The sequence below is a fragment of the Lissotriton helveticus genome, chromosome 1_2, assembly GCF_964261635.1.
Source record: "Lissotriton helveticus chromosome 1_2, aLisHel1.1, whole genome shotgun sequence".
In the NCBI taxonomy this organism is placed as follows: Eukaryota; Metazoa; Chordata; class Amphibia; order Caudata; family Salamandridae; genus Lissotriton; species Lissotriton helveticus.
This window is the reverse complement of record NC_136058.1, coordinates 163,878,450-163,895,163: the sequence shown is the minus strand read 5'-3', so window position 1 is coordinate 163,895,163 and position 16,714 is coordinate 163,878,450. Positions and strand designations below refer to the sequence as shown.

Here is a 16,714-nt window from a genome sequence, read left to right as displayed (position 1 = left end):
TGTATCCCTGCCACTATCTTGGGAGAAAGACAGGGTCACAAACCAGAAAGGAAAAATTGTGAATCAAGTTTTTGATGCCCAGCTGTGAGCCAACGCAAATCGTGTGGTCGTGCACTTGCCCTCTACCACGTATTTGTAGTAAATGAAGTAAACTCGTAATACTGTAGAATCACAATACTTTAAGAAAATGACAGTGAATGGTTTCTAAAAGCCTGCATTCAAGGTAATGTATCACCGGTCCGATATTTCCGTGGACTAATGTATCCAGTGTACAGTTCTGTGGGCATCCAGAGGACCCCTTCATCTTCACACTCTTACTTACCATCGAGCAACAATATGGGGATCCAGGGTTCAGACTTCTCTAGATGCCGCTGCCCTCAGGCAGTATGTGCCATCCTGTGCCACCCGAACATGTCCTCTGGGATGAACTTTCCAATGTACCGACACTGACCCACAAGGATTGCACACAAGTGGTACACTAGTTTACCACAACTAGTATCTGGAACTCCCTTCCATGTCACTCAGAACCCACCCATATCTGCTCGCCTTCAAGAAGCTACAGAAGGAAACCTCTCCAGGCAATCCCCCACTCTTCCTGTTGAGCCCTCTGTGCTGCTTTCGCCCGTATCAAGAAATATCTCCTTTCGTTGTAGTTCACTGGATGTTTGTAAAGCATATTTATTACTCTTAAGCTAAAGTAGCGCTATAGGAAATCACAGATCAATAGAAGGAATGGTAAAATGGTACAGGAGAAAATCAAGAATTATCACTTTCCCGCAAATGCCAATTTCCAGTCCCTTGCCATCTCTCTTTCACAGTGTGTGCTCCTGCGTTGCTCTCAGGGAGGAGACATTTCATGCCTCTCAAAAGACCCACAATAAGAAAGAGAAGACCAGACTCCCTATTTATTTTTTTGCCCTAATTTGCTCTAATTTGGACCGCGTCAATCTTCTTTCAAGGTCATTTGAGTTGTGTAGAATTGTGGAGGGACTCAGAAGGGAAGGACAGAGCTCACACAGAAACTTTCAAAGTCCTCACAATACACAAAAGGATAGCTGCAATCGAAGAGCATGTGTTAACAGCTGCTTGGAAAAAATATAATTTACAGTGTTCTCCCTTGATTAAGCACGTCGTTTTAGAATAATGGGTTAATGTATGTATAGGCATTTTATATAGCGCACTACTTACCCGTAGGGTCCCAAGGCGCTTCGACCACTGCGAAACCCTTCCTGGCTTCCCTGAGAGATGGTCCCTTAATGGGTATCTCCAGGGTGAGACCAGGCATCCCCGGCGGTCTGGTGGGGCCGTTAGTGAAGATGAGGCAAGCTAATGCCCAGAGTTGCCGAGTGTGAACGCTGATCAGAGTGGGCACCGAGGCGAGAGAATTATCGAGTCCGCTGACCCTGGTCCAGAAACCTGCCGCGCCGGGAATCGAACCCTGGTCCCGGGCCGTCCTCTGCTCTCGGGTCTGCCGCCTCTAACCAGTGAGCCACACTACTTCAGCTTAATGCTACTTAATGCTCTTTTATTATTATTTATTTAACTTTTAAGGCGCACAGCTACCCATACAGGGTTTCCCGGCGCCAAGGGATAGTCTAAAAGGGTGAAAAGAGAAAAAAATTCAGCTTATTACAGAAAAATCCATGTCTTGAGGCCCTTTCGAAAGTTGAAATAGATGGTTTCAGTTTTCAATGAAGTAGGCAAGGAATTTCAAATCTTAGGGCCTAAGTGGGAGAACGAGCGGCCGCCCATTCTCACCAACTTAAATCTGGGAATCATTAAGTCACCCTTGGAGGAAGACCGGAGAGAACGTGTAGGGAAATAGGCATGAATGAGCTCCTGTAAATATAGGGGAGCAACACCCTGTTTGATCTTAAAAATATAGCAAAGAGCCTTAAACTTAACTCTACTTTCAATCCTGAGCCAATGAAGGTTCAGGAGGGACTGGGATATGGATACTCTGCGCGGGACGTGGCATAGGAGGCCGGCAGCCACATTCTGCACCACCTAAAGCTTTCTAAGAGTTCCATGACACCCCCCCAAATAAAGAACGTTGCCATAATCCAGGCGAGAGGTGACCAGGGCCTGGACAACTGTCCTTTTGGTGGAGTCAGGAAGCTTCCAGAGGATTTTATGAAACCATCTCAAAATGGTGAAGCATGTAGCAGCCACCCTCACCACCTGCTGCTGCATAGAAAGGTTTTCATCAATGAGAAAGCCAAGGTTGCGGACCTGGGCAACGGGTTATTTTATATTTTATAAAGCGCTTGGTTACACCAGCAGGTGTGTCCCCGCGCTATTTCCTGATGTTGTTTCCTTTTAGCGTGTTATTCTAAATGTGGAGAGAGGAGCCTATTTGGAACATTGAGGTTTGGGGAACAGGATTGTTTTAAGTTCTTTACGGAATATAACCTCCGAATTTTCCAAGCGCAGCTTTTCTGGCAGCTTGTTCCCCAGCCTAGCAGTCGAAGCTCTAAAGGATTTTCCACCCATTCTTGCTCTTTTTACCTTCGGGACCTGCACCAGCCCCGTGCCACATGATCTTAATTGGCATGTTGGCTCATACCGCTTAAGATAGTTCTGCAGGTACCTAGGGCCTCTCCCATGAAGGATCCGATGTCCTATACAGAGTGCCTTAAACGTCACCCGTTCCCTAATAGGGAGCCAGTGAAGCGTTCTCAGAGCTTTTTGTGATGATGCCATTCTGGGTAGTTGAAGGATCAGGCGGGCCGCCGCATTTTGTATACGTTGCAGTCTAGTGACGCATTTTCCGCTGGCTCCTAGATATAGTACGTTTCCGTAGTCCAGCCTGGATATTATCAGTGCATGGACTAGGGTCTGGCGCACCGGCGTAGGCATAAGGTCCAGTGTTTTCCTAAGGACCCGTAGTGTACCAAAACAAGTGCCTGCCACTTGTTTGGTCTGGTGGTCAAAGGATAAATTTTTATCCAGCCAAACTCCTAGGTTTTCCACTAGATTGCTGGGTGTGGGCAGTTCACCCAGCTCGTCCGGCCACCACGCTGAGGTCCACACTGATGGAGATTTGCCTACGATCAGTACCTCTGTCTTATTTCCGTTAAGACGGAGGCAGTTGTCCGCCATCCACTTGGCCAGTTCCTGCATGCAGCTCTTAAAATTAGCCGCACATTGATCTTCTGGTTGCGTAAGCGTCACAATCAATTGCGTGTCGTCTGCATACGACACTGTCTCAACCACAAATTTGTCTGTGATTGCTCCAACAGGGGCCACATACAGATTAAATAAGGTGGGGCTGAGACTGGAGCCTTTTGGGACTCCCTGCTTGAGTTTTATTTCATTGGACCTGAACTGTCCTTGTGCGACCTGGAAACTGCGGCCCGTAAGGAATGCTGAGACTCTTTCCTCTTGAGGTAAAGAGCACGTTTGTGGGGAGGACCCATTTCTTGGGGCCAGTGTTGGGGCCCCATAGGTCCTTGTGTTTGCCCAGGATGACAACCTCTGTCTTGTCTCCGTTCAGATTCAAAAAGTTGTTACGCATCCATTCTGAGACTTTATACAATCCCTGTTTGAGGGCTGAGATGTTATCATCTTCGGTGGCGGAAAGAGAAAAGATGATTTGTGTGTCGTCAGAGTGAAAATAGAGAAAGACCAGCATCCTCCACGATGGTGGGCAGGGGTCTAATATAGATATTAAAGAGTAAGGGACTCAAAATAGACCCCTGGGGCACTCCGTACGCTGAAGAACAGATTTTAGAAGCGGCTTTAGAGGAAAAGACCTGAAAGGTGCAGCTACTAAGGAAGGAGGCAAGCCATGCCAAGGCGGGACTTTCCACTCCCAAGGACCAGAGAGAGGCAAGAAGAATGGAATGTGACACAGTATCGAATGTGGCACTCAATTCAAGTAATATGAGTGCTGTTGTCTCTCCACGGTCCATGCAATGACGCAATCTCTCAGTGACTCCAAGAAGAGTCATTTCTGTGGAGTGGTTAGACCTAAAGCCCAATTGGGACGGATGCAGGAAACCAAATCTCTCCACATGGTGAGGTAATTGATTGTTGACATGTCTTTCCAGGATCTTAGAGAGCACGGTAAGTAAAGAGATTGGCCTAAAATTTGACAGTATCAAGGGGTCAGCTCCAACCTTTTTTAAGAGTGGAATAACCATTGCGTGTTTCTACTCAAGCGGGACAAAGGCATCTCTCAGTGAGGAATTAAGAAGCTCTTTTAGGACGTTAAGAGAGTCAGGAAGGAGTTGACGCAATCTTTTAGTTGGCAAAGGGTCACGTGGAGAGCCCGATTTAATGCTTAACAGACAGTCATAAAAAGACTTTTCATCAAATGGTAGCCAGGTACATAATTTGGCTATGGAATCAAGCTCACTTTCGGGAGTAGGGTCAAGAGTCAGCATGGATCTGACGGGGAGGGAAGAAGAACCCAAAGTACCATAAATAAGTTCAACCTTCTCGATGAAGAAGTCGGCAATTTTATCACATTGAACCTCATCGAGGATCGGGGGAGGCGGAGTAGTGTCACAGCCTGTCAACTTCTTTACCACTGAGAAAAGGGTGCATGGGCAATTTTGGGCCTGCGTGACAGTGTCAGCAAAGTAAGTGGCTTTGGCCATTTTACACAGTTTATGATAATCTTTAAGGGTTCTTTTATAATCAACTTTGCGGGTTATAAAAATGTTCTCTTAGAAAAAATTAGAAAAAAAGTGACAGGGACCCGTTAGTGAACGTTGCCTGCTTTGTAAAGAGCTCAGATGATTAAATTCTGCTTTTCTTACAATTTTTTGTTTTTTACTACCAAATGATCCTATGCCATGAACATGCCGCTTTCCCAGACCTGGTGACTTTTTGGCCATCTGGATTTAGCATGCCGAGACTTTTAACACCCACCTTGTAATGCGGGAAGTAAAACTAAAAGCCCCAGAATGCCAAGTACTGCTGACAGAAAAGGCGAACACTGACTTGTGGCGACCCATATGCCAGAAGGAGTCATTGTAGATGTTCTTTTGTCTTCCACATGTAAAAGATTCTTTGCTACTCGTAGTTGCACAGCAGAGAATGGCATCTTGAGTTTTAAAGAAGCATTTGCTATGGCAATAAGTCTGGTGTTGGCTACTTACGTTTTTGTTTTTTGTCGGTGCTTATTTCATTATGTCTTGGTTTCTGTAAAACTTTGTGAGGGAACTGGTAGGCCTTTGGCAATACAAAAAAACATTTCACTAAAAGCAAAAAAAATGTTGTTGTCAAAAGCACACCCTGCTATAGTAGCACCAGGAACTGAAGCTACCTTGTTTTTCTGTGTATGTACTCCTTGTGAAAGAGCAGAATGTCTTCACTCACAGTGATTTTAATCAATGGTTGAAGTGGGCTGACCCTCTGCCCCATCCTGTATGCTGTAGTAGGTGGAAGGGAAATGCGAATCACTCAACAGACCTGTGTCTGAAAAGGGCTGATTGAAGGCCCTAGTAGAAGGTATCCTTAAATGATTTAAATAAAATCAGAAGGTCTTGGCTACCGACAGACCTAAAAATACAACTAACAGCGCATGCACTTGGAGCGCGCCCTCTTCTCCAGTTCTACATTACTAAAGCATGTACTTGCTCATTTTGTTAAGGGACTGATTGTTCAAATCTTCTTCTTTCCCTTCAGATCCAGGCACATCCAAGCTGTTCCCGTCAGTGCCGCTGTTGAAGTCAAGGATTTCAAAGCGAACATCTTCTTTGAGGAATTAGAAAAGAAGCTGCAAAAGGTACCTATGGATTTTATTTTCAACACACCTAACCTCCGATTATCTTCACGCTAATTATGGACATTGAGTATTGACAATTATTTGAAACACAAATAAATAGTACCCTATAAACCGTGCACTCTAGTTAATGAAATATTGACCGGCTTCAGTTATGTTTCAGTGTGAAATATTGTCTGGGTCACTCGAGCACTCCTCCTTCAGCCACCCAGAGATGGTGGAGTCTCTGGCCTTGATTAAGTTGCTTGTAGTATTCCGACCCAAGTTTTAACCCCTGTTTACTCATGACTTGGAATTACGACTTTGAAGGTATTTTTAAAGCATCCATTATTTATCGGATGCATTAAATAGCTCCACTTTCATTACATTTTGGCAGTTCGAACCTGCCACACTTTTAACAGGAGAAAACATACAGTATTTACTATATGGTACGTATTTTTGTGTGTGTTAACACCAAAATCTGCACATTGGTATAGTTCTTTTTCAGGGGCGATAAATAACACATGAACTCCTAACCAGGCTCTTTGCATGTCAAGCCCATGATAAGCTCAGTCTTCAATAAATTCAGGAACAGTGAGTGGTATCAGAAGGGTGGTTGCATGAGTGCATGAGACATGCGAGAGAGCTGAAGAGCACTTCACTTGTTAGCCAGGCAAGCACGTCCGCTGTTGATGACTAACCATCTTTTACACATCGATGCCTTTACCATCTTCTAACTAATGTGCATCAAAATTACATTTGTGGATCTGCAGCGCCCTAGCTTTAGGAATTCCCAAAATAAAAGCGAACATTGCAAAGCAAAGAACTGAGGCAGCATTTGTGCATGTCTGAGCTTGCACACATTGGTTTGTGGAATCACACCTGTTGGCTTTGCCAATGCTTTCTGGTTTTCACTTTGCACATCTGTGTGCACTCTGCAGTTGCTGCTTCAGATCTCCATAGTGCTGGCAGGTACTTCTTCGCTCTGCGAGCAATGACCTGTACTGTTTAGTTGTCTAATCATTACAGGTCTTAAAGGCATGCTGCATTGTCTCTGTGGTGCTGATTCAAATAAGTAATACTTTTTAATGTGAACAACATAGATAGTATCAATTTTATGAACCAATTCCAAAAGAATACTTTCCTTTTCTAAGAGCTGTATTAACTGGTGATACTGTTCCATACAAAGTGCTACAAAGTTATATCTTTAGTCTTGTTAATAGTCATCATGTTAATTGTAAAAATCATTTTATTGGTAAAAATAATTTTAATTATTATGATGACCATAAAACCATTTCTCTGTGCTTAAAAAACAAATATGAAATTGGCGTTTTGCGGAGAAAATACGCACATTTCGTAGTTTTGCTTCATAGCGCTAGTGATAAATAGTTCGGCAGAGAAAGAAACGTCCTATTGTTAATATGCCAGAGAGAGGATTTATAGATTTGTATTATAAAGGGATGCCAGGTCATATCTTTTACACGTCAACCAAGCCTTCCATTCTTGTTAGAGAAAAAACGTAGGGCCATATTATCAAGGAAGCTGCGGTAGTTTATCGCCGCTTTACCGGCAGGAAACTGCCGATAAAGCGGCGATAATGGCCTTGATAATATGCGGTTCGAATTTCAATCGATGCCCAGGTTAGATGTTCTAACCTGGGCATCGATTGAAATTCGAATCGCATATTATCAAGGCCATTATCGTCGCTCTATCGGCAGTTTCCTGCCGGTAAAGCGGCGATAAACTACCGCAGCTTCCTTGATAATATGGCCCGTAATTACCTGGTATAATGGGTGGTATCCACAGAGATCTGTCAGATTTGGAAATAAAATGACATTATTAGTAGATCATACTACATTCAAGACAAAAACACATGCAAGAACACATACAAAGCCTTACGTGAAACTGTCCAATACGTTACATCACTTTGGGCTATCAAGACAGGTATGTGCAGGGCAGAAATACAGCTGTAACGGTGATGTATTGACCCGGTCCTTGCTTCACTGTAAGAATGTGTGTATTTTCCAATACTTTTTAGTGGCTGACAGCAGGTCACAAATGCGTGACTTTAAACACCTTTTGTGAGCTCTTTTTATTGAAATGTGCGACTTTCCTTCTATTTGGAGAATGCCACTGTACATTTCCAAAGTGTGTCCTCTGTCCTGAGCTCAGCTGCACTATCTCTCATTAAAAAAAACTGTCATACATTAATTAGCATTTGTGCTCGAATCCAGTGGGCCACTTAGTTAGGAACAGGGGCATATTAACAAGTGGCAGCGATAATTATCGCTGACCGCTGTTAGCGTGAGAAAATCTATTGTCGGTTATCGCTGGCGATAATCTCCATGTTAGCGTTGTATTAACAATGCTTAACGCCATGGAGATAAAAATCCCAGCGTAGCAGGGATTATCGCCGTTTTCAATGGAATATCACTGGTTTTCCAGCGATATTCCATTGAAAATGGCGATAACCTTGTTGATAGGGCAGGGTAATTTTAGCCATGTAATCTACCAGCCATTGGATTACATGGCTAAATCAGGTCACAAGCAGGCGTTAGGAAAGTAGTGTTAACTGTGGTTAGCGCTACTTTTCTTAACACTCTGCTTGTTAGCGTGCAGCTTCATAATAGGAGAAATGTCGCTTAGCGACAGTTCTCCTATTATTTTGCTCTGGAATGCCCAATTTGCATCTCATTAGAGATGCAAAGCTGGGCGTTGTTGAAAGGCTCGCTAAATGAGCAAAACACGTGATAGTGTGTCTTTGCTGATAAGGCGATGAAATTATCACCGCTTTTAAGCCAATAACGGCCGCCAAAGCGGCGATAATTTCATATCGCCTCCGTGGTAATATGCAGCCAAAGTTCTAGTTCTCGGGCCGGGAGTCGGGAGTCGTCTCGGCTCGCGCTCCACGCACTTTCTCTGGGCAATTTTCGGCGTTTCCCCCCAGGCTGAATCGTCGGTAAAAGAACCTACCAGCGTCAGATGATGTGAGGCACCGGTGGTATGTATTTTGCTCTCTCGGGAGCGTCTGCACAGGCTTTACTCTGTTGCGACTTCTCTGGGAAGGGAATCCAGCGAGGGCTAAGATCGCGGCCGGAGTCCACCTTCGATGAGAGACGGCTTGACCCCTCTGAACAACGTCACGTCTACAGACGCTACGGACACACCGGCACCTTGAGGAATGCAGCGGTGAGCCCTGCAAAGCGTGCTCGGGGTTTCTGGAGGCAGTGGAGTCTGCGGCCCTTTACATCCTTAATGCCTGATTTCAACAATCCAGCGAGGGACAAGATGGCGGCCGGAGCCCTCCCGTGATGAGAGATGGCCCGACCCCTCTGAGAAACGTCACGGCTACAGACTACGGACACAACATCAGCACCTTGAGGATCGCAGCGGTGAGCCCCGCGAAGGGTGCTCGGGGTTTCTGGAGGCAGTGGAGTCTGCGGCGCCTTACATCCTTAATGCCTGACTTTAACATGGCGGCCGAAATTGCCCTCAAATGTGCCTGGAGCTGAAGCTCCGTGTCGACCCTGCTCTCCAGGCTACAGAAGTGATCTTTGCAGCACTACACTCCGGAATAGAGAGCGGGTTCGAGCGCCGGAATTTGGTTGGAGGTGCTTGGGCATAATATCACTGCCCTAACTTGTGTAGCTGGCCCCGAAATTAGAGTTTTCGGTTGCAAACACCGGTGAGCAAGATGGCGACTGCCCCGAACTGACTGGTTGCGGATTACCCTAAATTACAACTTGTGACATTGCAAGCAACTGGTTGCTGAATCTACTATGACGATCCTCAACTGTTTTTTCTGATTTGCCTTTTCTCCATACCCGTGCATCCCCCCACCCTCCCTTGGTGCTGTGACTGCATCCCCCCTCCGACCCCACTTAATGGAACTCCTTTGTACTCTCTACCATTCCTATGTGTCTCTTAGAGTATATCCATTTGTATCCCTTCCCTATGTATATAGAGATAACTCTAATCACTAGTATATGCAGTAGACCTTTGTACCCTCAACCATTCCTATGTGACTCTTAGAGTATATCCATTCGTATCCCTTCCCTATGTATATAGAGATAGCTCTAATCACTAGTATATGCAGTAGACCTTTGTATTCTCTACCATTCCTATGTGACTCTTAGAGTATATCCATTCGTATCCCTTCCCTATGTACATAGAGATAACTCTAATCACTAGTATATGCAGTAGACCTTTGTACTCTACCATTCCTATGTGAATCTTAGAGTATATCCATTCGTATCCCTTCCCTATGTATATAGAGATAACTATAATCACTAGTATATGCAGTAGACCTTTGTACTCTCTACCATTCCTATGTGACTCTTAGAGTATATCCATTCGTATCCCTTCCCTATGTACATAGAGATAACTCTAATCACTAGTATATGCAGTAGACCTTTGTACTCTACCATTCCTATGTGAATCTTAGAGTATATCCATTCGTATCCCTTCCCTATGTATATAGAGATAACTCTAATCACTAGTATATGCAGTAGACCTTTGTACTCTCTACCATTCCTATGTGACTCTTAGAGTATATCCATTCGTATCCCTTCCCTATGTATATAGAGATAACTCTAATCACTATTGTATGCAGTAGACCTTTGTACTCACTACCATTCCTATGTGACTCTTGAGTATATCCATTCGTATCTCTTCCTTGAGTGACTTTACTATTTGTACATTTGCAATTTTTTTTTCTGTTTGTATCTCTTCCTTGTGTGACTTTACGTCTTGTACATTCGCAATTTGTTCTGTTTGTATCTTATACGTAACGCATGTAATCCTTAGTCCTTATGTTCTGCAACTGGCTCTTATGTAAAGCGCTCTGACACCTTCGGGTAAAGTTCGCGCTATATAAAATCGCATTAAATAAAATAAAATAAAAATAGATACGCCCCAGAGAGCCTAATTTAGACTTGGGTGATAACGAAAAAGCCTTTGATTCTGTAGGAAGCGCTAAATTTGGAGGAAACGTCACTGGTGAAATTTCCTTCCACTGTACTCTCCACCAATGGATTCTCCTCCGAAGATAGCACTTCCTTCAGAACTTCTCAGTTTTCTATTCTTAGCCAGCACTAAATCGCTTTTCCAGTATCTTGAGGCAAATGCTTCTGATCGATGAGTTCACACGGGGGAGAAAGAAAGAGATTCAATGCAGAAAAGAGCAACCATCACATTTGCAATAGAGAAATGAAAGGCATCATCATAACTTGAAGACTGTAATATTGGGGACAAACGTCTGAGATCACTGTAGTTTACCATTTGTAATGCCCTCAAGATCTTTGGATATTTTTTTTTCAAAACCAATTTTATTGAGCAAGCAGGCAAGAAGGGGGTGGCACCCCACCAATCGGAGGTCACCACCAACATCACAGGCACAAGATACCAGATAAGAAGCAGGTATCCAAATATGCATTGAAAGTAAGCTCGACATTAATAAACTCCCAAGCCCACCCAATCCCACAACCCCCGGCCCTCCCCAACTCCTCGCAACCCCCCCACCCCACCCCCCCAAGCACGTGTACATACAGCAGCGGATTAAGGACATAGGTGTAGTGCTACAAGAGTGTCACAGAGTCAGGCCTATTACATCCATTCAATCAGACATCCTCCTCCCGTTCCACGGGGGGATCCAGAGACAGGCCCCGGTATTCGGCCCATCGCTTCCAAATTTTGTAGTGTTTGCGAGGGCAGCCCCGCGCCTCAAAGATCGGCCTCTCAAGGCCCATGAAATAGTCCAGGCCCGCCTTCCATGCCGACAGGGGGGGGGCCCTCACACTCTTCCACGCCTGCGCCAGGTCTCGCTTGGCCACAACAAGCCCCAGAAACAACAAATGCCGCTTATAGACGTTCCCACCAACTCCCTCCATAATATGCAGTAACCCCAACCGATGGGTGCGAGCGAGGTCCCAGCCGAGGACTTCAGAGAGACAGCCCCACACACCTCTCCAAAAGCCAGACAGTCTACCACACAACCACACAGTATGCAACAGGGATCCAGGCACCATCCCGCAACGCAGACATTCCGGGGACGCAATCAGCCCAGCTTTCCACAGTCGTTCGCGGGTGTAGTAGGCCCGGTGCAAGTACTTAAATTGGATGAGCCGGAGCCGTATAGCAATGGCGGCCCCACGAGGGGATTCTAAAGCTTCTCTCCAGTCATCATCATCCAGGGGCCCCACGTCCACCTCCCAAGCAGCCCGAAGAGAAAGTAGGGTAGAGGAGCAATGAACAACTAGTGTCTGGTATATCCGGGATACCTTCTTATCTCCCAGGTCGCCCATGAAGACCTTCGCCTCGACTGGACTGAATTCAGGCAAGGAGTCCAGGCTAGCAATACTCGGGGTGAGGGCATGGCGCAGTTGCAAATAACGGAAAAACTGAGACTGAGGCATGTGGAACTCCGTACGCAGTTCCTCGAAGGACTTGAGGGTAGTGCCGGACATGACCTGGCCCAGTAGCGAGATACCTATCGCCTCCCAGCCCTCAAAGCCTGCCAGGGCCGCGAGCTCCGGGAGCCGGCCGTTATGCCAGAGAGGCGTCTCAGCCGTCAGCCTGCCCCACCAGCCCATGCGACGGAGGGTCTGCCTCCACACCGCAAAGACCACTCTGGTAACCGACGGCAGCGCACGACGCAAACGAGCCGAGTATAAAAGGGTGTGCAGCGTGTGGTCGCCCATGAGCGACCGCTCCAATGCATACGCCGGGTCCCCCCTGTCACCATACCACCACTCGTTGAGAACAAGTAGATGGGAAGCCTGGTAGTACGAGAGGAGGTCAGAGGTGGCCAGGCCCCCGCAATAAGTGGATAGGAAGCACGTTTTCAACGCCACCCTGGCCGCCCCACCGGCCCACAAGAAGCGACCCAACGTCGAATTGACTTGGCGAAACCAGTGCAGCCCGATAGGGTGCGGGAAGTTTTGCAGATGATATAGCAGTCGAGGAAGTGCCACCATTTTAAAGATGGCCGACCTCCCAAAAATAGTAAGGGGCATTCTGGACCAAGTCTTGACATCGGCCTGGACCCGTTCCCAGACCGGCAAAACGCCTCGATCCCACGATATGGTGCGCGATCCCGAGAGATAGACGCCAAGGTATTTCAGCCCATCCGTCGCAACACGCAGTCCCGCGGCCCAGGGGTCCGTCACGACCCCGCCACCTAGCACCCATAGAGTGGACTTGCGTAGGTTGAGCCGAAGGCCGGAGATCTCACCAAAGATGCGCATGACCTCCAGTACCCGGGGACCCGAACGCTGTAGGTCAGTAATGAAAAAGAGGAGATCGTCGGCATAAAGTGCGATGATCTTTGGATATTTTGACAATTTATGTATCTGATCGATGGAATAACTGAATGTATTGGAAGATATGCAGCATGTAGATACTGCATCAGGGCTTTCTGATGAGTACTTATGGGAAGTATTGCATGGGGCTCCACTTCTTTAGAAGTACTTATAAAACAATGTCCAGTTGGCCAACCTACCTGCCTGTTTCCTTCTGTTAGTGACACACAAACTTGCAGGCACTATATCATCACGATACATGCCTACTCTCCACTGTTATCAGCTTATTTGTATTTGTTAAATGCTTATTCTAAGTTGTAATATTTAGCCAAGTTGAGGTACATACTTGGAAAGTTCTGAATCCTAAAGTACAACTTCATGTTAATACATGTATGGACGTCTGTCTAGAGGCAACACGAAAGTGAGTGCTTTACCCCAAAATGGTGAACAGTTTTTTCGGCTAGATGACCAAGGAGTAGGACTCCAGGATTTAGGGAGCAAACGTCTTACCTGGGGTAATCAACCTTTATCCCGCATTTTTTTCCCTGCATACTTTAAGGCCGCATACTATTAATCCGCAATGTCATTCATCCCGCATACCATCATCCCGCATTTTTTTACAACGCATGTGCTTTTATCACACATGCCTTTACAACGAAATACGTTGTAAAGGCATGTATGGTAAATGCATTTGCGTTGTAAACGATGACGATGTCGAGAGAGGTAAGGGGGTTTGGGTTAATTTTTAAGGGTGGGGTCGTGCTGGGGTAGTGATTGTGTAGTGTAGTGTTGTGTTAGTGTAGTGTTGAGTTGTGGTGGTTGTTTAGTGTAGGGTCGTGCTGGGGGAAGTGTAATAGGGGTTAGGGTAGTGTTTGTGTAGTGTAGGGTCATGCTGGGGGTAGTGGTTTAGGGTAGTGTTGTAGTGTTTGCGTAGTGTAGGGTCATGCTGGGGGTAGTATTTTAGCGTTTAGGGTAGTGTTGTAGTGTTTGTGTAGTGTAGGGTCTTGTTGGGGTGTAGTGGTTTAGGGTTTAGGGTAGTGTTGTAGTGTTTGTGTAGTGTAGGGTCTTGCTGGGGTGTAGTGGTTTAGGGTTTGGGTAGTGTTGTAGTGTAGGGTCATGCTGGGGGTAGTGTTTTAGGGTTTAGGGTAGTGTTGTAGTGTTTGTGTAGTGTAGGGCCATGCTGGGGTGTAGTGGTTTAGGGTTTAGGGTAGTGTTGTAGTGTTTGCGTAGTGTAGGGTCATGCTGGGGGTAGTGTTTTAGGGTTTAGGGTAGTGTTGTAGTGTTTGCGTAGTGTAGGGTCATGCTGGGGGTAGTGTTTTAGGGTTTAGGGGAGTGTTGTAGTGTTTGCGTAGTGTAGGGTCATGCTGGGGGTAGTGTTTTAGGGTTTAGGGGAGTGTTGTAGTGTTTGCGTAGTGTAGGGTCATGCTGGGGGTAGTATTTTAGCGTTTAGGGTAGTGTTGTAGTGTTTGTGTAGTGTAGGGTCTTGTTGGGGTGTAGTGGTTTAGGGTTTAGGGTAGTGTTGTAGTGTTTGTGTAGTGTAGGGTCTTGCTGGGGTGTAGTGGTTTAGGGTTTGGGTAGTGTTGTAGTGTAGGGTCATGCTGGGGGTAGTGTTTTAGGGTTTAGGGTAGTGTTGTAGTGTTTGTGTAGTGTAGGGCCATGCTGGGGTGTAGTGGTTTAGGGTTTAGGGTAGTGTTGTAGTGTTTGCGTAGTGTAGGGTCATGCTGGGGGTAGTGTTTTAGGGTTTAGGGTAGTGTTGTAGTGTTTGCGTAGTGTAGGGTCATGCTGGGGGTAGTGTTTTAGGGTTTAGGGGAGTGTTTTAGTGTTTGCGTAGTGTAGGGTCTTGTTGGGGTGTAGTGGTTTAGGGTAGTGTTGTAGTGTTTGTGTAGTGTAGGGTCCCCCCTAGTGTTGGGGGGTCGTGCTGGGTTGAGTAAATGTAGAAAAAGGACTGTGTGTCAAGGGTGGGTGGTGCAGGGGTACTACATTAGAGTGTAGGGTAGGGTAGTGTACTTTTACTTACCTTTACAACTTTTACAACGAGTATTACTTTAACATGCATGCCTTTACGTTGTAAAGGCATGCGTGCTAAAGGCATATTCGTTCTAAAAGTTTTCGTTCTTTTAATTTGAGGGCTAATAGTACATGCGGGATTTTTTTTGCGGACTGATGGTATGCGGGCTGTTTGTCTGCGGGATATCGTTATATATTCTATACCTGGGTCAGAGCCGGGTCTGGTGGCTCAGTGGACTAATGCGTCCATTGCAGGTGCCTGTGTTCGACCTCATGGTCACAGGTTCAAATCCTGGCGGGTCTACTCAGCCTTTCATCCATCTGAGGTCGATAAAATTATTACCATTGAGTTGGGTAACAATGAACATCTGTTATTCAGCGCCAAGAGACCTCTGGGTGAACGTTCTCTTTACAAATACACGTTATGTTAGAGCATCTTACCGCTGCACCTTGTGCATTGCGAGAAGCACCATCGCCCTTCCTCTGTTCTTTGATGCTGTCAGATTTGTCTTGCAGAGTTTATCGGATGGTCTACAACCCAAGCGCTATAGCAAGAAGCTGTTGTAGCACTGTTCAAGGAGCACCACTGATTGTAGGAGGCTGCTTATAGTTCAGGCGTTTGTACCTTGCGGTGTTCTGCACTAACACACCTAAGGTGCATGATTAAACTCTTTGCTGACAGTCCTTTCTTACATGGCGACCTAATGTACACTATTTTACTACATCTGCATAAGTCTGCCCATACCCCAAGCCCGTGCCATAATTGTTTCTTTTATTTGAAAATGTGGTGCTTTATGCGGTTTTCGATTTCATCATATTTTTCCAGTGATTGATTTGAGAAAGGCAATATTGTATCTTAAAATTTTATAATAAAATCATGGTGGTGAAGCAAAAAGGAAGATCTGTGTGTAGATCTCCGGAGTCAGCCTGTGCACACAACTACCGTATTTTCTAGTTAGTTTCAGAAGTTGCCTGGTGACTGTCTGAACTGTGTTCTCTTCACATTGTCACATGTTAACTTTATCTGGGCCATAGTTGAACAAGCATTTACAATGCAATAGGTCTCCCAGCGTTAAAGTTTGAGCTATTGGCATTGTATATTACAATGTGTTACATTAACTTGTTATCAAACTCTGAATTGTTGTATAAAGATGATTTGCAAACTGTCAAATGTTGCTGAATAGTAAGCAACGTTGTGAATAATATTGTTTGCTAGTCATCCTTGGGTACCAGAGTACTTCACTTGAGGCAGCTCACTACTCTGCACTCACTACTCTGCACTCACTACTCTGCACTCACTACTCTGCACTCACTGCTCACTACTCTGCACTCACTACTCACTACTCTGCACTCACTACTCACTACTCTGCACTCACTACTCTGCACTCACTGCTCACTACTCTGCACTCACTACTCACTACTCTGCACTCACTACTCTGCACTCACTACTCTGCACTCACTACTCACTACTCTGCACTCACTACTCACTACTCTGCACTCACTACTCACTACTCTGCACTTACTGCTCACTACTCTGCACTCACTACTCTGCACTCACTACTCACTACTCTGCACTCACTACTCACTACTCTGCACTCACTACTCTGCACTCACTGCTCACTACTCTGCACTCACTACTCACTACTCTGCACTCACTACTCTGCACTCACTACTCTGCACTCACTACTCACTACTC

The 16,714-nt window shown here is 45.7% G+C and overlaps 1 protein-coding gene across 1 annotated transcript in view; it reads left to right on the top strand.

Annotated features, from left to right (window-relative positions):
* The first annotated feature begins 3,917 nt into the window (after positions 1 to 3,917).
* Positions 3,918 to 16,714, top strand: part of LOC144807875 (sterol carrier protein 2-like) — a 37,544-nt gene continuing 24,747 nt past the window's right edge. The window contains exons 1-2 of the mRNA XM_078673491.1: positions 3,918 to 4,024; positions 5,638 to 5,737. Of these exons, the coding sequence (XP_078529617.1) occupies positions 3,918 to 4,024; positions 5,638 to 5,737 (207 nt within the window). The remainder of the gene's footprint in view (positions 4,025 to 5,637; positions 5,738 to 16,714) is intronic.